This window comes from Pezoporus flaviventris, unplaced genomic scaffold (assembly GCF_033815535.1).
Source record: "Pezoporus flaviventris isolate CSIRO_AGI_PZ_B2104156 unplaced genomic scaffold, CSIRO_AGI_Pfla_v1 ptg000022l, whole genome shotgun sequence".
In the NCBI taxonomy this organism is placed as follows: Eukaryota; Metazoa; Chordata; class Aves; order Psittaciformes; family Psittacidae; genus Pezoporus; species Pezoporus flaviventris.
In genome coordinates this window covers 5,927,333-5,950,188 of record NW_026892570.1, presented here as the reverse complement: position 1 = coordinate 5,950,188, position 22,856 = coordinate 5,927,333, and the positions used below count along the sequence as shown (strand labels likewise).

The following is a 22,856-nucleotide window of genomic DNA, read 5'->3' as shown; positions in this document are numbered from 1 at the left end:
GCAAGCTTGTCATTAAATACAGATAAAAAAAAAGAAATAACAGAAAATTAATCCATGTTGAATTATGAAACTAAATTGAATTACATGTATTGAGTTATTGAATTACATGTTTGACTTCTTATTACTCAGTTTCTTCATATGAGCCTGTCTTTCTAAACAGCTTTTAATTTCTGTTCAACTTTTAATTAAGGGATGTTAATCATTGCATCCAGTGGTTATACTTCAGACTAAGCTATACATTACTTTTCCTAAACTAGTTTATTGTTTGTTTGTTCGTCACTGACCTAATAAATTATATACATTGTATTTTATATGTGTTCCTAAGGTTGTATGTTTTTGTTCTGTAAGATGTCCCACAGACACTTTTCTTTTAGCATTTAGATATTAAAATAATGAATATACTATTAATGAGAATAAATGGATATCTTGTAATAACTAGCTTTTTATGTGCTAAAAGTTTAAGTGCTATTCTTTTCATCACTTGTTTCTGATGAAGCATTTTAAAACTCCTAGTAGAACACCAGTTATAAGTTTTTCAAATGGAATGGAAATACTAGTCTGTTGGCCTCCACTATTTTGATGTCATACAAGCAAATGTGAATTTACTTAAGTTTCTCAATTCAACGCCTATGACAAGCTTTTTTATCAGGAATGTCTTATTCTCTCACAATAGAATTCCTCAGTCCTCCGACTTAATGAGAGGGACTTTTGGAAAGTCTTAACTTGAGCTATATAAACATAGCTTAGTATCTTTAATCATGCCAGCCTGTACGAAAGGGAGATTAAAGATCCATCCCAAAATCATGTAGTAGGTCTGTGTGATAAGCTATAGTGAACAAACCAAAAAGTGCAAAATTCATATAATCAATTTTCCAGTAACCAAAAAAAATGTATCTACTTCAGTCATTCATTCAGTCTCATTCTTTCTGCCTTACCTACCTTTACAGTTAAATATTTCAGTATTTAGAATGTGGCTTTCTCACCAGAAGAAATTATTGGAGCAGGATGCAAAACTAAGAATTAAAAGCAATTATACTTCCAACAATTGAAATAAAATTACAGAACTTACTGTTATATTTCAAATCTTCAGTAATGACAGAGGTAGTGGGATTGGGTACATCCTCAGTAAGTTTGATGATGACACTACGCTGAGTGGTGCTGTTGACTCACTAGAGGAAGGGATGCCACCCAGAGGGATCTTGGCAGGCTTGAGGAGTGGGCTCATGTGAATCTCATGAAGTTCAACAGGCAAAGCACAAGGCCTGCAAAATCTGGGTCAGCAAAATTACCATTATTAATACAGACCTGGAGATGAATGGTTTGAGAGCAGCCCTGCATGGAGATATTTAGGGATACTGAAAAATGATGAAATATTGGATATAAGTTGTCAGTGTGTGCTTGCAACCAAGAAAGTGAACTGTATTCTGGGTTGCATAACAAGACACATGACCATCAGGTCAAGGGAGGTGATTTTCCTCCTCTACTGCACTTTCATGAGACCCCACCCAGAGTCCTGCATCCAGCTCTGGGGTTTCCAGCAGAAGAAAACCATGAACCTCTTGGGATGGGTCCAGAGGAGGCCCACAGAATTGACCAGAGGGTTGGAACACCTCTTCTATGAGGAAAGGTTGAGAGAGTTGAGGTTGTTCAGCCTGGAGAACAGAAGGCTTTAGGGACACCTTATTGTGGCCTTTCAGTGACACCTTATTGTGGCCTTTCAGTGACTCATAGCTGGAAGTGTTCATTGCCCGATTGTGCAGGGCTTTGAGCAACCTGGTCTAGTGGAAAGTGTCACTGCCTGCAGCAGGGGGTTGGAATTAGATGACCTTTAAGGTCCCTTCTAGCCCAAAGCATTTATGCTTCTATGATTGTATGATTGTATGATTCTGTGAATAAGAATGGAGATTTTTTTTTTTTTTCCCAGGGCCTGCATTGACAAGACAAAGGGTAACAGTTTTGAATTGAAAGAGATTAGATTTAGACGTGCTACCACTGGAAATGCTCAAGGTCAGGTTGTAAGGGGCTTTCAGCAGCCTGAGCTAGTAAAAGAAGTCCTTGCACATAGGAGGGAGACTGCACTGGGTATCTTTAAAGGTTCCCGTAGGGCCAAATTATCGTATGATTTTATGATTGCTTAATCTTAGAGATGAGGTGAAAGAAGCTAGGGCTTTTGGTAGCTGGGGATGGAAGCTATAAAGAAGGAAATAAGTAAGTAGGAAAATGTTTCTTTTTTTTGATTATTCAAGTTGCTAATCTTAAAAACAGTGTGACAAGTGACTTTATGGAGTATATAAAGTCTATACTATAATATTTATCTCTTGATTGTATCTTGAGCCTGTCTTTAGACTGTTGGAGTTAACATATGAATCCTGATTTTGATGTAATTTAGCTATTTGAATATTCTTATCTTTCTATTTTTATTTGTTTTCCATTTGAAAAATCAGTTAATTGGTGGACTATTTCTCTACAATATACAAGACATTCTATGAGCATGTAAATACATGAAATTTCAAGAAGGAAAACACAGATCACAAATCATAGGTGCTCTGCAGTCAAGCAAAGATTTTACATAATTCTAAAAGGCTGTATTCTTTGTTCTTCACCAATGGAAGTATCTCTGTTCTGATGAACACTAAAAAACATGAGTGGCCTAGAGCACTTCTTAAGGACAATAATGTGCTTACATACTGCCCTATAAAATTTATTGAAGATTATATATGCAAGTGCTTTCCAGAATTAGGACTTTAGGTTTATTGTTGTGTCATATCTTACACCTGCAGAGCCAAAGGTAAATTGCTGTTAGAGGTTACATTTCAAGAAAATTTTCCCATACATTTGCAATAAAAGAGACAACTAAAAGAAAAATAATTTTGTGACATTGGCATGACTGTTGCTGAAGCTTTTATCAGGATTTTGCTATTGAATGTTTGACCCTTGATTTTGAAAGACGAAGGAATCCATTGTGATAGTGAAGTAAAAATGTTTATTACATGTAAAATACTGTATCATCCATCATAATGATATCTTAACGATACCCTTCTTAGATTGGAAGGATATTTTTTATAGCCACCACTTTAAATGGATGTAATATTTGGTACTCCTACTGATAATTAGGAGTATTACAACAGTAAGGCTTATTCATGAAAGTATCTTTATTTTTTCTTTATCAGATGTGAGCAAGGAAATGGACAAAGGTTCTGTCTTCACAAAGGATATTTGTGTTCTTTATTAATTTTCTCCTCCTTTCACTATCATGTGGGATTTTTATGTGGGCTATAATTACTGATCTCTCCTCCTTTTGAGTCTATAACATTCAAGTAGTATAACAAATAATGAATGTTTATACTTAATTTTTCTTTTATTTTCCTTCTAGGTGCTGGATTAAATAATGGCCAGTGGCATTCTGTATCCTTGTCCGTCAAAAGGAATCGTATCAGTGTAATAGTGGACAATGATGTGACCTCATCTGCTCATGCCTCCATACCTCTGCATATTTATTCAGGAGATGCTTTCTACTTTGGAGGTGAAATATGTTTATTTATGCTGACGACATCCAACAGTTAAACATTATTTTTTTTCTGACATATTTGATCAGGTAGTGTGAATTATTTGGCTTGCCTTAAGTCTTTGCCTAGCTTGGGTATCTCTCAAATGATTCAATTTTCCGGCACTGCTATGATATTTTTGAGGATGTGTTTCCTTAGAATTTTATTATGTTGGGTAGAATAACTTTAAACCCTTAGTCCTTGGTCACTTTTTTGAACATAATTTTCTGTAATCATGCTCTCATAATTGAATATAATGTGGTTGACAGTCGGACAGACACACAAAGGTCTAGCATAAGTATTATGTAGCTAAATCAATTTTTTTGTAAGAATATTCCACTGGGGTAACTTCAAGTTTTCACTTTAAGTTAGTGCTTACTTACTTGTGCAACTATCCTCTTAAGAGAAACTCTTAATTTTTTATTTTCTTCTTTTACTACAGTGATGCAACTTTCCCCTATTTGAGGAATACAACTTGTGCCTAAAATCTACATTTTGATATCTTCATTTCTCTAAGAATATTGACAATTATCTGTCACCAAGTGATTTTGTCATTAATCAAATATATTGCTACTGATAGATTAGAGAAGGTTGTAATGTCTAAGTCAGTTGGGAATGGACTGCATAATAACAATGTTAAACAGTATCTGAATACATTATTCTACATTAGCCAAATGCTTCATCTCTTAGTAGCTTAGGAATTAATAACTGAATTATTTTTTAATATAACTATTCTCAAATTTATGAGAAAACTTAAAAATGTATACAAAACCCAAAATAAATATGGACCAAGTCATTGTCCACAGATCACTTCCTTTGAAACAACAGGTTGTAAAAAAATTTAATGTTCACAAGCAGACTGTATACATAGGAGCTATTACATGAGCATCCATTTGACATTTCAGATCTCACAGCTAGCCTTCCTACTATAAACACCTCTTGAGCTGGCCGATAATCAGAGAAAGACACAGAATATTGGATTGAAAAGCAAAAAAAAACCCTGAATTTTTGGGGTTTTGTCGTTTGCTTTGGTTTTGGGGGGAATTTTTTGTTTCGGTGTTTTGTGGTTTGGGGGGGGGGGTGTGTGTTTGGGTTTTTTTGTTTGTTTGTTTTGTTTTTTTTTTTTAATTTTATTTTTCTTCTGTGTTTCTTCAAGATCCCAAATCTCTCAATAGGTGATCTGCACCATTTCACGGTTAATGGCAGAGGTGAACAGAGCATGAGGGATTTGGGTAGTTGCAAAAACCGGCATATTCAATTAAATTGTACAAGGACATTTCTCTTTATCTTTTGGAGGATCAAAGGGGCAAATTAATTCCAAGAACACTAAAAGCACTAGCTGCATATCATCCCTTTGGTGTCTGAAATCAGCAGCTTGAGCATGTCGTACAAACTTTGGGAGAACTACTAGAAGGTTTCTGAGTTTAGAAAATTGTTTCTTAAAATTTTATGTTATATACCACTGTCAAAATGCAGACAATGCATTTTGACTTTCTTTTTAAGTTTATATGAATATTTACCTTGTTTTTTCTTTCTTGCTGGTTCTTAAAACATGAATATCAGCCTTCCAGGAGAGGTTTCCTGGGGATATGATTGTCAGTTTTCTTGTTTTAATGAATGAAAAGTATGCAAGAAATGTGTATCCTTAGCCAGGAAAATGTGTAATAAACATGAAGATACTTTAGCTTTATGTCAGCACGATTTCTAGCCATGCTATCAGCAAGGATATACTACCTCTCCCCAGTTCTGGGAATAACTCATTGCAACTACAAGTGCAAAAAAAGATTTTTTAATACACAAAACCTGTAAATATTATTGAAGGAGTTCTTGCTATCTTTAATATTTGCCCCGCAATTAAAAGGAATACCGGTTTTATTAATACTAGTGATATTGCCTTTTCTGTACTAGAACTAACAGACAACTTTTGCAAACAGACACATACAAAATCTGAAATACAATTTTGTAGAATAGCTACCAGATATTAAACTTCGTCTGCCTGCTCTGGATTTTTTGTTCCTTTTTTTATTTTTTTTATTTTTTTTTTTTTTTCGTCATGACCTCTAGTGCCAGTACCTCATTTTCAAATGAGTGTTGGGTTTTTTAAAGAAATTACAGGATTTATTTTACCATTTTATTGTGGAATGCTATAATTCAATGCCTTTCTTCCACTGAAGAGTCTGGAACTACAGCACTCCACATGTGATCTCACAAATGCCACATAAAGGGAAGGACCACATCCACAGTTCTGCTGGCTGTACTTTTGGTAATACAGCCCAGAATGCCACTGGCCTTCTGTGCTGTAAGAGCACATTCCTGGCTTATGGTCCACTTGCTGGCCACTAGGACCCCAGCCCTTTCTTTGTGGATCTAGGTAGTTATCCTTCAGCTTGGATAGTTGCATGGAATTGTTCCGTCTCATAGTAAAGACTTTAAACTTGTTGTTACTGAACTTCATGGCATTCCTGTCAATTTATTTTTTCAGCTTGCCCATGTTCCTCTGAGATGCAGCCCTCCCTTCCAACACCTGATCCCTGCCCCCAACTCGGTGTCAGGCACAGCCGTGCTGCAAGTTCACTCTTTCCTATCATCCATGTCATTAATGAAGACATTCAACAGAATAGCTTTCAGTGCTGATATCTGAAGGACCCTCTGTTCACTGATGTGAAGCAGGACTTTGCATCATCAATTATCCACTTATCCCACTCATATATCATCAATCCGCTGGACTATAGGAAACTGGTAGGGGCTTTGCTGAAGTCATGGTGTGCCATGCTCACTGCTCTTCTTTTGTACACAGTGCCTATCACCTCAGCAAATCAAACAAAAAAAGCTTGGTCCAGCATTATTTAGCTTTGAAGCTAAAGTTACCCAGATACTTTCTTATCCTTCACATGTTTAGAAATGGCTTCTGAGGCTTTGCTCCTTGAACTTGCCAATGACTGCTCTAAGGCTGATGGACCTCCAGTTTCCTGTGCCCTCCTTGCCTTTCTTGAAGATGAGTGTTACATCTGCCTTTTCCAGTCATCAAGAAATGTATTAAATGGTGAGGCCCTTTTGAGGGTTAGAATTTGTCGTGGTTTAAACCCAGTCAGGTAACTCGTTCACTCACTCCCCCCTCCTTCTTTCCCTCCCCCTACTCCCGGAGGGACAGAGAGGAGAATCGAAAAGAATGCAACTCCCACGGGTTGAGATAAGAACAGTTTAGTAACTAAGGTATAACACAGATCACTACTGCTACCACCAATAATAATAATGATAAAGGAAATAACAAGGGAAGAGAATACAACACCTCACCACCAGCCGACTGATAACTTGTCCCCCCAGCCCCGACCAAGCACCGACCGATACCCCGCAGTCTCCCAGCCCTTCCGGCTAACTCCCAGTTACATCCTGGGCATGACGTGCTGTGGTATGGAATACCTCTTTGGTCAGTTTGGGTCAGGTGTCCTGTCTCTGCTTCCTCCCGGCTTCCCCTCCTCCCTGGCAGAGCATGAGCCTCACAAAGTCCTTGGCCAAACCAAAACATCGCTATCAGTTCTGTTCCCAGGCCGAAAGTCAAAACACTGCACTGCACCAGCTACCAAGAAGGAGAAACATGACTGCTACTGCTGAACCCAGGACATTATTATAATGGCTTCACAATGATAATGGCAATTGTTCTAATGACACCAGCCAGCTCCTGCAGGTGCCCCTTGGGCTCTTTTCTCCTTCACTGTTGGTACTGCATCCCTTCTCATACTCTGCTAGGACATGGGAAGCCTACGGATTAGTTTTACCAGTGAAGACTGAAGAAAAAAGTCCTTAACACAAACCAGTTCTTCACAAGAACCTTGTCACTAGGTCCCCTGCCCTCACTTATTCAGGAGCTTCATGTTTATGTTTGTAGGTTTTCTGCCACGCTTTCTTAACTATTTTGATATCATCATGGACTTTTCTTATGCACCAGAGAGCTTTTTGTTGAAAAAATATCCAGCACTTTTGCTCTCCAAAGCATTTTCCAGTGTGATCCTCAAAGCAGGTCCTGAACAGATCAAACTGTCTCCTCTGAAGTCAAGGGTTTTAATTCTGCTGGTTTTTTTTATTCTCTTTTCTGTGTATCATAAGGGCCACATTCTTATGTTTGGTGCAACCAAGACTGTCCTTGACCTTTACATTTTCAACCATTTCTTCCTTACACAGATGTAGCAGGTCCAATAGAGGACCACTCCTACTTGAATCATTGATGATCTGCATCAAGAAATTTTTTTCAGTACTTCCTAGAATCTTCTGGACATCTTGATAAATTAAAATCACTGTACTTAGTAACTACTTTTTGTCTTATTTGACTTTAGTTAGCTCCAAATCATGTGCATCTTGTAAATTAAAATTTTGTGACTAAGGCTAGTCAGTCAGTCTGTTCAGATCTTGATTCCATTCATTGCTTTGGAACTTCTGCTTGAGGTTTACCAAAAGTTTTAGTGATGCTTTTGCATATGCTTTAAAAAACAGTAAGACTGCACAGAAATTTTTCATTTTAGTTGCACCACCATGCTTAATAAGAAGAGCTTCTGGCTAAAGTCTTCCACCCACAAAGTTTACAGTATCTGTAGAATATCATAGTTCAGTCTACTTTTGGAATATATAAATTTTGAAACAAAATACTTTTTTCAGCTCCAGGTCTTATGCTTCTTTCAGGCTGCCCTACCACTGGAAACATTTCTGAATGTAATACCTCCTTTGGTGGCTTTCAAGGATGCATGCGACTTATTTCCATTGATAACAAAGCAGTGGATATGATCTCAGTTCAGCAAAATGTTTTTGGCAATTTCAGTGACCTTCAGATAGATTTATGTGGCATTATAGACAGGTAAGAAAATAATATTTACTCACTATTTATTTATTTGAATGTTTTGTTTCCAGTACTGAATGACAAAGGACAGAACAGTTGCAAAATGGCATGCTGCTTCTTTTGTAAGAATTCCAGAATAGAATAAACTTAGTAAACGTAGCAAAGCAATTAGATTTCCATGAACTGGGGAAAAAAATTAAAGTAACTGGGGTTAAAATTATTTGATGTTTCTGACAAATTTTAAGTATCTTATATTCTTTAAAGTAAAGCTATAGACAAACCCCCTTCTGTGACAGGTAGTTCAATTCACCCTTTGAAATGCTATGTTCTTTACAGGTTATTGATGTTTTGTATATTCAACCCATCCAGAAACACAGTAGATAGTATGCATAACAGTGAATGGGCAGCCTTCTTTAGACTGTGGTCAGAACTAGTCTCATAACTTGCAGTAGATGGTATTGGCCTCTGTCCATGGCAGGGAGGTTGCAACTAGATGGTCTTACAGTCCTTTTCAACCCTAACTATTCTATGATTTTATGATCCAAAAGAGTGTAACTAGTTGAAAGGGCTCCCTCTGCAGGGTGGAAAGACTATATTCCTTCCTTGAAATGTAAATGCTGGACAGAGACAGTTGCTGGATTTCAGCATGGAGAAGGCAGAGGATGATCCAAAATGGGTGTCGCAGAATGGCAGAGGCTGCTGGCAAGAGAAGGAGAGACAGGCAGATGGAAATGGAAGAAGTTTTCTGCTGTAGACTCAGAAGAATGCAGACACAGGCATTTGTGCAAAGTCTGCTTTAATCCAGAAAAGGTTGCCTTGAATGAAGCAGAAAGGATACACTAAAATAACAAAACAGGCAGGGGAAAGATGTATTTGTGCTTGTAAACACTTCTTCTCCACCCCCTAAATTTCTAGTCCTCAAAAGTTGCCATTTTATCTTAAAAAGTCTGGCTTTTAAATTATAAGACTTCAAGAAATAGGTATTTTTTGGGGAAAACAATTAAGGCAGACACTGAGATTGCAGTGTTGATCTGCTGGAGGGGAGGAAGGCTTTGCAGAGGGATCTGGACTGGTTGGATCAATAAGCTGTGGTCAACTGCATGAGGTTCAACCAAAGTTCTGGGTCCTGCACATGGGCCACAGCAACCCTACACAAAGCTAAAGGCTGGGGGAGGTGTGGCTGGAAAGCTGCTTGGGAGAGGGATGCTGACTGATGCCTGCTGAATATGAGCCAGCTTGTGCCCAGGCAGCCAAGAAGACCAATGACATCGTGGCCTGTATCAGAAATAGCATGGTGTGCAGGGCGAGGGCAGTGATCATCCCTGTGTACTCAGCACTGGTGAGGCTGCACCTTGAATACTGTGCTCAGTTCTGGGCCCCGCACTACAAGAGAGATACAGATTAGCTGGAGTGAGTCCAGAGAAGGGCACTGAAGCCAGTGAAGGATCTGGAGCACAAGTCTGATGAGGAACAGCTGAGAAAACTGGGGGTGTGGAGATCTGTATATTCTTAGTCAAATACAAAAGAGATGTAAGCAAGATTATGAGTGCAAAATGTTACTTAATTAGTTCACAATATAGTTGCTGAGAATTTCTGTCCCTGGTTTTTCAATGTGCAGTGTAACTGGGGACCTCTCAAAATGCTAATCTCAGAGCTGTGGTTAAGGAACCATGTCTTCTTCCATGGATAAAGAAATATTTTACCTAAATTTTTAAAGGAAGATGGTGTATTTTTGCATGTAATGATTTCAGATCCTTTCAGATTTTGAATGCCCATATTATGTGTGTACATGTGGAGTTTTAAAAATAAATTAACATGTATAAATATGTGTAAAGTCACTATCTGAATCTCAATATATAGAAATCCAGCATTATTTGCAATATTCCAAATATCATAAATGTCATTTCTTTAAGCAGTTCATCAAAGGGGTTCTATTTACTTATATTTTTATCTTGCTGAATTTTTATTGCATATGAAGATAGTTATCATCCTTATTTTGTGTCAGTACCACTGCCATACAATTTTTTTTTTCACTATGGACTTGTGTACGCCACTTAAATTTCCCAGCCATACTCTTTTTCAAGGTGTTTTGATTACTTTCTGGCACTGTATTAGTTTTTTTTTATTATCATTTATTTATTTATATTTTATGTTACTCTTATAGTTTGTCAAATTTATGTGTGGATACCAAAGGAAAAAAAAAAGAAAAAATCTAAATAAGTCTTCGTAGAAGGCTTTTGGTTGGTTGTTTTTTTTTTTTCCTAAGATTTACTAACATTAAGTTGTGTCCTCTTTTATATTGATAATTGCACCTTTGTAACACTAGCTCTGCACATTCAGTTTTCAGCACTCAGAATGCTTACCATATGTCTTCCTAACTTATACAAATAGAAATTTAATCCACCCATTTTTATTAATTTTATTACACTGTTTTATTACTATGTTTTATTTCAGAATAGACTGTGAATAGCCTTCCTGGTCTTGTGCCAGCTTGCTCCAGGGACTATTTCTTTCCAGTTTCCTCAGAGTCACATTTCTTTCACATCTGTAGCTTCATGTTTCTCTTTATCAAACTAATTCTACATCTCATCATAAATCCCAGTTGATAAGATACATTCTTTTTTGCCACATTAACATTCCTTACATATATTAAACAATTTCTGATGGGTAGCTTGAGCTCAAGCACCTCCCATATGAAGACAGGCTGAAAGTTGGGGCTGTTCAGCCTGGAGAAAGGTTGAGAAAGTTGGGGCTGTTCAGCCTGGAGAAGAGAAGGCTGCGTGGAGACCTCATAGCAGCCTTCTAGTATCTGAAGGGGGCCTATAGGGATGCTGGGAAGGGACACTTCATTAGGGACTGTAGTGATAGGACAAGGGGTAACAGGTTCGAACTTAAGCAGGGGAAGTTTGGGTTAGATATAAGGAAGAAGTTCTTTACTGTGGGGGTGGTGAGGTACTGGAATGGGTTGCCCAAGGAAACTGTAAATGCTCTATCCCTGGAAGTGTTCAAGGCCAGGTTAGATGAAGCCTTGGGTGACATGGTTTACTGTGTGGTGTCCCTGGCCATGGCAGGGGGGTTTGGAACTAGATGATCTTAAGGTCCTTTCCAACCGTAATCATTCTATGATTCTATGATCTTGTGCATTATATAATTTGTGACAAAATGTTTTCTTCCTCCAATGATTTTGACATGTCTTTGGTTGCCCAAAGCTAAAATAATCAACATTTTTGCCACTGTGCTCCTGATGGTAGGTATCCCTCATACAGCTGAGGGCAAACGAAACACTTCTTTGTTTTGGAGTCTTTATGGGAGGCTTTTCATCTAAAATATGAAATAATAAAATATGACCTGAATTCTGTTGTTATTGATGGCTTTAGTAGTAGAAAAAAATGAATCACTACATATAATCGTTTTACACATTTATAGAGCATGAACACAATTAAGAATTCCTTTTTACATAACTGAATTCACATGCAGAGTAAATAAATGGAAAAAATCTATTAAGCCAATTCTTTATCTGATGTGAATATATATTCATTTGTATATACACACACACACACACATTTAAAATACATTTTCAATTCCTGCTCCTATGCTAAGGTCATTATGACTCCTTCTAGATGTCATGGTTCAAAATAGCTGGCAGCTAAATACCACACAGCCACTCACTCATCCTTCCTCTTTCCTCCTCTCTGGGCAGGATGGGGAGGAAAATTGAACAATATAAAACCTGTGTGTTGAGTTAAAAACAGTTTAATAACTAAACTACAACGTACTAGTACTACTCCTAAGGGAAATAACAAGGAGAGAGATATAAAATTGAAAGGAGAAAAGGCAAAAAAAACCAACCAGAAGTTTATTACCCAGTGACCAATTCACAGCCTGACCCAAGCAGTGATCAGTTCCTTCTAGGTAACTCCTCCCAGTTTGTATACTGGGTATGTCATACTGTGATATGGAATATCCCTTTGGCTAGTTCAGGTGAGCTGTCCTGTTTCTGCTTCCAACACGGCTTCTTGTGCCCTTCCTTACTAGCAGAGCATGAGAGACTGAAAAATCCTGTATCAGGATAAACACTACTGAGCAACAACTAAACAGTCCTTGTGTTATCAACAATATTCTCAGACTAAAGCCGAAACACAACACTATGCCAGCCAGTAGGAAGAAAATTAGCTCTATCCCAGCTGAAACCAGGACACTAGTCATTGCTTTTCCCATGCTCCTTCATATGGCCTTTTCATTGTGTAATATCTTTATATTGTTTCATTGCTCATATACTACTTGGGCATGCAATTGATGTTTCTCCTTAATATCTGTTGTCTCAGCTCCTTCACTGGTATATATTGATTTTATAACTACTAATTATACATAAACCAGTGACAAAATAACATAATGTAATTCTAAATGCCTTACAAAGTTAGTCTGAGGAGAGAATATCAGATGAATCTGTCATAATCACATCAAGCTCTAAACAGAAACGTAATTTTGAGAGTCAGAAGTAAATATAGAAAGGCCTTGAATTCCTGAATTATTCATAGGGTAGGTGTGTGAACTGCTGGACTTCTTACAATCCTAATTTAATATCCTGCTAAGATTTCTTGAATGAATTAAAAGGTATTTTAGTATCCTGTGAATATTAGTGGGCCTGGTTTTCTTTTTCCTGTGGTTAATGTCAACAACTAAGCCGCCTTATACTTTTGAGCTCTGTTACATACACGTGCATATAAATATTCATTCACTGTAATTGGATTGTTAGCTAATTTCTAAATTGAAAAGCTAATGAAAAATCAGTTAAAGTCTGCCACTCTTTTTCAGTATACTTTCAATTGTGTTTATAACAATATCAATTTGAATTTTTCTTTATCTTCTGCAATATTTTATATCAAGGTATAGTGCTGCAATCTTAACCATTAAGCAGTTACAGGCAAATTTTCTTTGCAGTCAATCATTCTAAATCCACAAGGAAGCTAGCATGATTCCTCAGGTTTCTGTTTGTACCACAAGAATAAAACAATTGCTTTACTGGTAGTTACCTCTTGTGACTGAACTGACGCACTGATTTACTCAAACAGCTCTCAGATATTATGGTAAATTTTATTTCTTTTGTGATTTTTTTTAAATTATTTTCTGTTGTTTGTAAAATAATGCAATTGTGATGTTGCTTTGTTGTGACATATCTTGTTGAAGAAATCCTATCGGTTGCAGTAATTGCCAGTGAATTACCAGCATGTAAATCTTTCACTGGTTTATCTGTATTGAATTGCAGCTGAATGGTAATAAGTAACAATTATGCAACTTACACTTTATTTCTGTTCTCACGGGCTCATCACATAATGAATGTATTTATTATAGGCAATAGGAGTAGCAGGAAAGATGAAAAGACATTCTCTAGATTTTCTGGTAATTGTATTGACATTTTTCCCAATGAGCTTGAGGACTTCATGTTATTGTACTTCTTTTCCATGTTTTTGCGTTCCTTGGTATAAGTGACATGTAAATAAATGAAAAAGAGAGTGAAAATGCCCTTCCTTTTTTTTTTTTTTTTTTTTCATTTTAGGTGTTTGCCTAATTACTGTGAACATGGTGGGGAGTGCTCACAGTCCTGGAACAGCTTCTACTGCAACTGTGCCAATACCGGATACAAGGGAGCTACTTGCCATTATCGTAAGTCTAAGATGTTTTCTGACTATTCTTCACTTCTGGTTGAACGTTTTTCACCAAAAAAATATACATTAGTATTGATCATTCATATTTGAAGATTTTTCAGTCATGTAAATATTCACAAGTTGGTTCAAGGAAAGGCCTTCAGAATATAAAATATGTAGCAGCAAAAACTCATTGAAAGTTCTAAAGTTTATCTGTTTCTGTTTCACATTTTTCACAATTTACATGAGATCAGTAATATACTCTTGCATCCATATGCCTTCACTTTATGAATCAGCAAATCATTTAGAAACGTGTTTAATTCATCATTATTCATTACAACAATTAGTATTACTTTTTTCAGAGACAGTGGGACTATATTCATGTGTAATCACATGAACTAAGACCTAAACCTGTGTCTATGTAGTTGGCTGAATCAGGAATTAGATTAGGAGAAATTGAAAAAAAAAAAAAAAAAATTAAAAAAGCAAAAAATCCCAAACAAACAAAAAAACCCAACAAACAAACAAAAAACCACCCCAAAACCCAACAAATAAACCAAACCAATCAAACAAAAAAAAAGGAAAGTAACTTAACTAGTTTCACTGGAGATCCTCTACATTTGTACCGCTTTAACTGCATTCTGGGAAACAGAATAAATCTGGAAGCACTGCTTGAAGACAATTATTGAATAATTGAATCTGTCATGTTTAAATTTAATGAAGACTATTTTCTTAAGAAACCATCAAATTCCAATTGAAAATTACATAATTTGTGTATTATGAATATTTCATACAGTTAGCGATCTGAATTGTTTATCTTTCTCATAGGTGTTGCCTTATAATATCAGTAATCATCAAGCAAAAGAATACAGAAATCACAGTCTTCCTAGAGCTAGCTTGTTTTCTTAAAAATATCACTGTACTAGTACTTTTTTCGATATTTCAATAAACTTAATTTATATAGATCAAAATCTATATAAATGGAGTTATATTTTTACTTATCACTGTGTTTTGTCGGAACTTAACAGCTCTTTCTTTTTGGCAGAGTGTTTTCAAGTTCTGATAATAACTGATAGAGCACAGAGTCTAATTTTGAAAAGAAAGACCAGAACAGTATGACTGCTGGAAGCGTTATAATGGCTAAAGGAGAAGTTGGGCTAATGCAGTCTAGCTATAGCATTATCATCAGTGTTTCCTGTTTAAGTACAAAGGCGGACTCGTAAGTCCCTTTCTCAGGTTTTTGATCCTAAAGAAGTCATCACAGAATTTTCTTTACATTTTGGCTGCTACAAAGTATACATGAGATAGGGCCAAGGAGCTCTCATTTTGTCTTTGCTTATTTAGTTCTTTCATTGCAGTCTCTGACAAGTCATTCGCCATCTATTTAAACAGGAAATTAAAGCCAAAAAAAAAAAAAAAATGCCAGGAGACAATCAGAACACCTAAAACCACTGCCTGCCTTCTGTCTGATGTAATAACAATAAAAATCTGATTTAGTTGCTGTAGTTAGTGTTTGTTTCCTCAAAGTCTATCAGCAGGATCTAGGTAGTACCCTTGGCATTCACATTATTTCACAGGTTTTACAACCATTTACTCACTTGCATCTTACAGTTTCCTCTCTGAAGCTTCCAGATTGAAATAAGGGAGAAAATGATTGAAAATACCCCTCGTGATCTCAGTACATAAAGCCAAATGCACTCTACAGAAACAAATGAAAACGTAGTTCTGGTTATGTGATTTCTTCTGTATTCCTTAGCAGTGAACACACACATCTTCTTTTCCCCATTGCCAGGCTCCACGTTTTTTTTTTCTTAATTCCCTGACTAAAATGTAAAATTATGCCATTACATTTGTGATAGAATGTGTTCTTTTACAGCCATCTATGAGCAATCATGTGAAGCCTATAAGCACAGAGGGAACACTTCAGGCTTTTTTAATATTGATTCAGATGGAAGTGGCCCATTGGGACCGTTTCTCGTATACTGTAATATGACAGGTGAGGTGATAAACTTTCTTAACTCACAGCTGGGTCTGTATGCATGCTCATTATATTGAAACACAAGTTATCAAGTAATAAGCCGTTGTACCTCATAAGTTTAATGTATACATACACAGCAAAATGAAGGTAACTCCTTAGCTCAGAATACTGGGCAAAGAATTAGCCTGAGAAATTAGAATAATAATAGGATTCAGGCTGTGAATCTAACATAGCGTTTCTGTTGTGTTTTGCGTAAGTGAGACATGTTCCATATGGAGACAATGTCATACTAGTTCATTCTTGGGATGCAGCTTTATTTTTGCTGAAGGTACAGACTCTTGAGAACATTTAAGAAAATATTAAGAAAATAGCTTAGAAATAAGCTATATTTTACAAGAAAAATACTGATTTTTCCAGGCAGCTTTCTGAAAAATTGTAATTCAGAGTTGGCCATTGTTATGAGGAATATAGACATTAAGCTTAATTTTTCAAATTGCAAGTAAATCTTTTGGAGAATGGAAGTGCAATCAGTGGGACTCTCACAACCTCACTTTCAGGCACTGTGCCTCCTCTTCTGCTCTTTGAATCACCATTCACATCACTAGAAAGTTTAGATATCAGAGTTTTTTGCCTGTATGCTTTATAATAAACTAGTTGTCTATGAATGTCTACTGGTATATGTCCTTTTAATGAATCTTACATTTAAATGGCTTTTTGAAATTATTATTTTATTTGTGCCTGTTTCCTTTTCATTTTGCTTAGCCTTTATTTATTTGAATTGCTTTCCAGCCATGATGATGGAAACACTTCATTGTATTATGTGACAAAAATATATTGTTACACAGTTATAACTCTGAAAAATTGTATGAATAAGCTATACTTGAATTTGATTTAGTTGCATCCTAAGTGTTAAGAGCTTGACTTTGAAACATTATCATAAGCTTTTGATGTTGATTTGTAAACAGTTTTTAGTCCCATTTATTTATTGAGAAATTGACAGGACCCTGGCTGCCAGTGGCACTGGCTGATTTTCACAGTGATCTAAAGAATACTTATCATAATACAATTCTCATCATCTCAATCAGTGTGTGCAATTTAACTACTCTTAGCATGTCATGTCCTGACTTTGACTTCTATATTTGACTGTGGTAGCTCATGGTAGGTACACTTCTGTCCTGGGTTCAGCAGTAGCAGTAATTTTTCTTCTTCTTAGTAGCTGGTGCAGTGCTGTGGTTTTGACTTTCAGCCTGGGAGCAACACTGATAACACCGATGTTTTTAGTTTTTGCTCAGTAATGTTTACCCTGACCAAGGACTTTCCAAGTCTCATGCTCTGCCAGGGAGGAGGGGAAGCCGGGAGGAAGCAGAGACAGGAACCTGACCCAAACTGACCAAAGAGGTATTCCATACCACAGCACGTTATGCCTACTATATAAACTGGTGACAGTTACCCAGAAGGGCTAGATCATTGCTTGGGTCGAGCTGGGTATCAGTCAGCAATTGGTGAGCACCTCTATTCTCTTCCCTTGTTATTTCTGTTATCATTATTATTATTGGTGGTAGCAGCAGTGGTTTGCGTTATACCTTAGTTACTGGACTGTTCTTATCTCAGGCCATGGGAGCTACATTCTTTTGGTTCTCCTCCCCATCTCTCTGGGAGTGGGGGGAGGAAGGCGCAGGGGAGCGGGTGAGCTGTGCAGCTGACTGGGCTTAAACCACAACTTCAAATTGGCACATGCCCATAAGAAGAAATATGCTAGTGCCCTATGAGACTAAAAGAGACCAAAGAATCACAGCAGAAAGATGCCTTTGGGGTTTTTGTTGTTTTGGGTTTTTGTTTGTTTGTTTGTTGGTTGCTTTTTTTTTTTTTCAAGTGGGTATAACCCTCCAGTACAGCGTAGTGTCTGATTTATCCTTTTGTGTCCATGAACAGCTGTTACTGTTTTCCTCAGTCATTCCTTATTCACCACATTAAGCAAACCTCATTGATCAGTTCTTCATCTTTAGATGCAGCCTGACAGGATGAATCTTCTGTATTTGTTTTGTTCCCCATTTCGTCATGACTAGTATTCCCTTTTCCCACCAGAGGCAGGGAAGGCAGATGCCCACATTTCTTACAGCAATGCCTTGTCTTTGACATTCATGGGGCTCTATTTTCACACAGCTGGGAGGGAGGTGCCTTTCCCTGGTTATATTCTTGGAAGTCATTTTCAGAATGAAAAGACTACAGTTCACCCTGCCAGCTAAGATGACCAAATTCTGCAGTGATCTTTTTTTTCTTTTGTAAATTTGAGAGTGTGATAAAAAGTCTGATAGCTGACTTGTTTATCTAAATTTTTATGCCAGCATAGCCTTTGGATATATTTGTGTCTGTGCATATGTGCATGTACAAAAAAAAAAAAAAATCAAAGTTTGCCATCTGCTTTTTGACACGAGTGTGTATTTAATAAAATTTTATAATTTGACCAAAAGCTAGTAGTAATAATAATATAATTAAAAAGTTACACTAATAAAATAATAAAATAATAATAAAAAGGAAGATAGAGTCCTGTAATATAGCATTTTTTGAATAGTCATCTCACCTTGATATTTCCTTTAGATTTTCTGATGAATACTTGTCCTTTAAGTGACTGTGAGTTCTTTCCTCTCTGTAAATAATCTTATAATGTCAGCCATGTGTAGCCCATAGGAAGCTAATGGAATACAATAAAATACAACTCTGTTAAAGAGTTTGAAATACTGCTTTTAGAACATAAGAAATATTATCATCAATCCTACAAGTTAGAAAAAAAATAGTATTTCTTATATGTACTCAAATTACATTGGCCATTAAGATACAAGAATACAGCAAAGATGAATCTAAACTTGCCTGACCCAGACTGGCTTAAGCCAGGAGCCTGCTCATCCCTACCTTGAAGTATATTCTAGACATGGGAGTCAGATTGTTATAGGCTTTGTGACTGGAAGCTGAAACAATAAGCTCAGTGCTTCCCTGTTCATAAGGAGGTATGGTAAATGTGCAAAACAGGAAAATCACATGAGCCTTTATCAACTACACATATTTGAGGCAATTTATATTTCAAAAAACATGAAGGGAGTAATCTCTGTACTACTAAGAGAGTATCTGATTGTCATGGTTTAAAACTAGCCAGCAACTAAGTACCACACAGCAATTCGCTTACCCCTCCACTCCGCTCTCCATCCTTGAGCAGGATGGGGAAGAGAATCGAGACAGTGTAAAACTCACAGACTGAGATAAGAACACTTTAGTAAGTAAAGTAAAATATATTAATAATAATAATAACAATAAGAGAAATAAGAAGGGGAGAGAATATAAAAAGGGGAAAGAAAAAAGAACAAAACAACACCAATAAACACAAGTGATGCGCAATACAATTGCTTACCATCCACTGACCAATACCCAGCCCAGCCCAAGCAGTCATCCATCCCTTCTGGATGCTACCCCTCAGTTTATATACTGGGGACGTCGTGCTCTGTTATGGAATATCCCTTTGACTAGTTCTGGTCAGGTGTCCTGTCTCTGTTTCCAACTCCTTACTGGCAGAGAGACTGAAATCTATATCAGGGTGGGTGCTACTGAGCAGCTACTAAAACACTGGTGTGTTATCAACAATATTCTCAGACTAAAGCCAAAACACAGCACTGTGCCAGATGCTAGGAAGAAAATTATCTCAGCTGAATCCAGGACACCAACGTTAACATTTCCTTGTACGCGAAGAATAGGACAGAGTAAGCAATGCATTCCTGTGTTATCGTACCAGCCAGTTTTATCCTTCCTGTGACTCACTGTACAGAAAAATTATTTTTCTACTTAAAGTAAATATACAGTAATTAGTCTATTATCTCTAGTAGCTTTTAAAGTAATGCCTTCATATAAATATTGTTATGCCAAGCTTAGTTCTTGGTCTGTGTTGTTTTGAGTTGTAGTAGGTTTTAAAAATTAAAAATACATTCCATCATTGCTGTAGAATGGTAAAAAAAAGACTTCTAATGAAAAAATACCGAGATAACTGTAAAGCTATTGAACTACTTTGTTCCTTAGTGTAACCAACACGGCTCCAAGTTGGACAAAGTCTGTTTCACAGCAGAGTGCACATCTTAGCACATACCTTTTATAAACAGGCAATATATTGTTTATTGATCAACCACTTGAATTATCGGTGTGTTTATATACAAGTATTTTCTGCTCTTTTATTACAAAAGCATTACTTCGGAACATATTTTTCTAAAAATAATATTTGGAGTACTGAATATTTACTACCGATTTGTGGAAAAAACAGTCTTGCAGACACAGTTTAATTGCTTCTGGAATAAGTATTTTGGAAATATTTTGCATGCTTCAGTTTGTACGAATCCTAGTCTGTCTACACAATGCAATGAAATACATAGCTGACTTACCCAGTCAAAAGTTTGCTGAAGAGCAGTGTGTTGTTTTTAGGGAAATGCAGCTCTCAGTTCCGAACTGGTATTCACCATGTTATAGTACCGAATCAAATAGCAATACCATGGTAGTTGCCATAAATTAATATTATGTCAGATGTTTGGAAGAAATTTCCTATTGACCTTTGGAAACTGTGCTTCTTAGTTCTTGAATAAATACAGGGTTTTAACAGTACTTCACATAATTACTACAATTTGATTTTAGATGGCTGGGATAACTCACCCTCATGTAATCTTAGTTTTACAGTAAATACAGTATTTGCAAGCTACTTTAGCTTCCTTTTATAATAGAAAAAATATGTAGGCCATTTTCTCACACAGAATAAATTAATTTATAGTTGTAATGTAACTAAAATGTAAAATAAAATTTACTGTTATTTTATTTAAAAAAACAGGCAAAATAACAATAATAAGCATTATTTCCTTTTATTCTTTTAGTGCAATTTATGAAGTAAACTATATCTTATTGTTGAGACCATTATTGGGATGTTGTCACTTATGCTTTTTTAATTCAATTATCATAACAAGCTGAATACCTGTTACAGTCATGGTATGATAATGTTCAGATTTACGTCTCTGTTTGTATGCCCGAAAGCACTTTTTGTGATCAAAGAAATCCCCTTAAAGTTTGGTTGATTTCATCATGCATTCTCTTTCCATTAGCAATTTATGCAACTACTTCTCATTCTTTATTGCTTATTACATGTATTTTGAAAGATGCAACATGGACAATTATGCAACATAACAACACCAACCTAACCAGAGTCAAAAGTGCTAATCGAGAGAACCCCCACACTGTGTTTTTCAAGTACTCTGCCAGCCTAGACCAGCTTCAGGCTACAATTAACCATGCAGAGCACTGTGAACAGGAGCTTGCTTACCACTGCAAAAAGTCAAGGCTTTTAGATAAGCAAGGTAAGTAAAGCAAACAAATCTTATTATGTTGTATAGTACCTTTCATTTTACTGGCTACTATAGGTATTTTTTCTGTCAAGGTCATAGTATTTTACTACTACAGAGCTTGAACTACTTCATATATATAGTGTTCCTACTTCTGTAAGTTACCAAGAGATATTTAAACCAGAAAAACACAAATGGCAGTTTATAATGATCTTCATTCATAGAATGAAGTGCTCTCAAAGTTAATTTCTCTCATAAATCTTTTAAATTAACAGAGATTATTATTAACAGAGCTCTTGTTGGGCTGCCTTCCAGGGATTTTTAAACATTAATGAAGGAATTATTGAGGAAATATCTCCTTAACACAAACTAGAGCATAGATATCAGAAGTTTATTCCTGAATGCTTTTGAACATTTAAACATAGTGTGAGTGCTTGACAAAAAGCACTGGTAACATTAAATTTCTACTATCCAGCATAGGCATCCATAAAAAAAAAAAAAAAAAAAAAGTTAAAATATGGATTATTGACAAAAGTATATTTTTTTTTTAAGAGAAAAATGAATGGAGACATTCTGACATACTTAAGGAAAAATAAAGTTTATGCAGTGTACTTAAATCTTAACTCTCACTGACACAGAGCTACTGTTAATAGGATTTACCATTAAAATTCCTTCTAAATAGTCCAAATAATGAGGAAGAAAAACATCTTATTGTTTACCATCTTTTGAAAATTATGTAAAATCATTTGACTACACCACCAGAAACTCTGAAACTGCTCAAATTGATTTAATGGCAACCTTTCCTACTCAGCATAAGGCAGGTCTCTGACTGCAGCAGTCTTTGGTTCTGCCTCTAAACTCTTGAAATACGTACTCTTTCTCCTTAATAACATCATGGAAAGCACTGGACTTCTTGGACTAGAATTTACTTTTGGCAGAATTATCTGCTTAAAAACATCTCTACAGCATAAAAGTTGAACTTATGCCTTAAGATGTCCCCCTGAGCGTCCTTTTACCTATGGATTCCAAACTAAAGTTATGGTTAGATGGTCAAAAGCCTGATTTACACCAAGCAAAGGGTTTCAAGATTCCTGTTGATGTTAGACATTACATATCACAGGCTAAGTGGAAGCCACCCAAACCCCAAAAATAAACCCCAGTTTCTCAACTCACCAGTTCCAGTTGAGTGATCAGACTGGAAACAATGAAAACATTTAGGTTGGAGAAGACAGGAGCAGAGGGAAAGACCCAGGCAAGTAGGACTTTTATTTTTCATCTTGTAATCCAATGAGATTGCACAGAAATACTTAGAGTCCATTAGGTCAATTGTGCTGAGACATCTAAAATTTAGAGGTTTGAATGGTAGAAGTGAATAGAAGTTATAAGCATGGAAAAGTTATTTGTGAGTTTTATAGATTTTCTAAAATCCTTCTTTGTTTAAACATTACCAAAGACTGTACCAAATGCAGCTTGCCATTCCTTTAAAGAATAGCCTTTAGT

General features: G+C 36.3%; 1 protein-coding gene across 1 annotated transcript in view; it reads left to right on the top strand.

Moving 5' to 3' along the window:
• The window catches only part of CNTNAP4 (contactin associated protein family member 4), a 235,536-nt gene that overhangs the window by 167,853 nt on the left and 44,827 nt on the right, over nt 1–22,856 (top strand). The window contains exons 9-13 of the mRNA XM_061456355.1: nt 3,374–3,523; nt 8,220–8,391; nt 13,931–14,037; nt 15,895–16,014; nt 21,174–21,371. Of these exons, the coding sequence (XP_061312339.1) occupies nt 3,374–3,523; nt 8,220–8,391; nt 13,931–14,037; nt 15,895–16,014; nt 21,174–21,371 (747 nt within the window). The remainder of the gene's footprint in view (nt 1–3,373; nt 3,524–8,219; nt 8,392–13,930; nt 14,038–15,894; nt 16,015–21,173; nt 21,372–22,856) is intronic.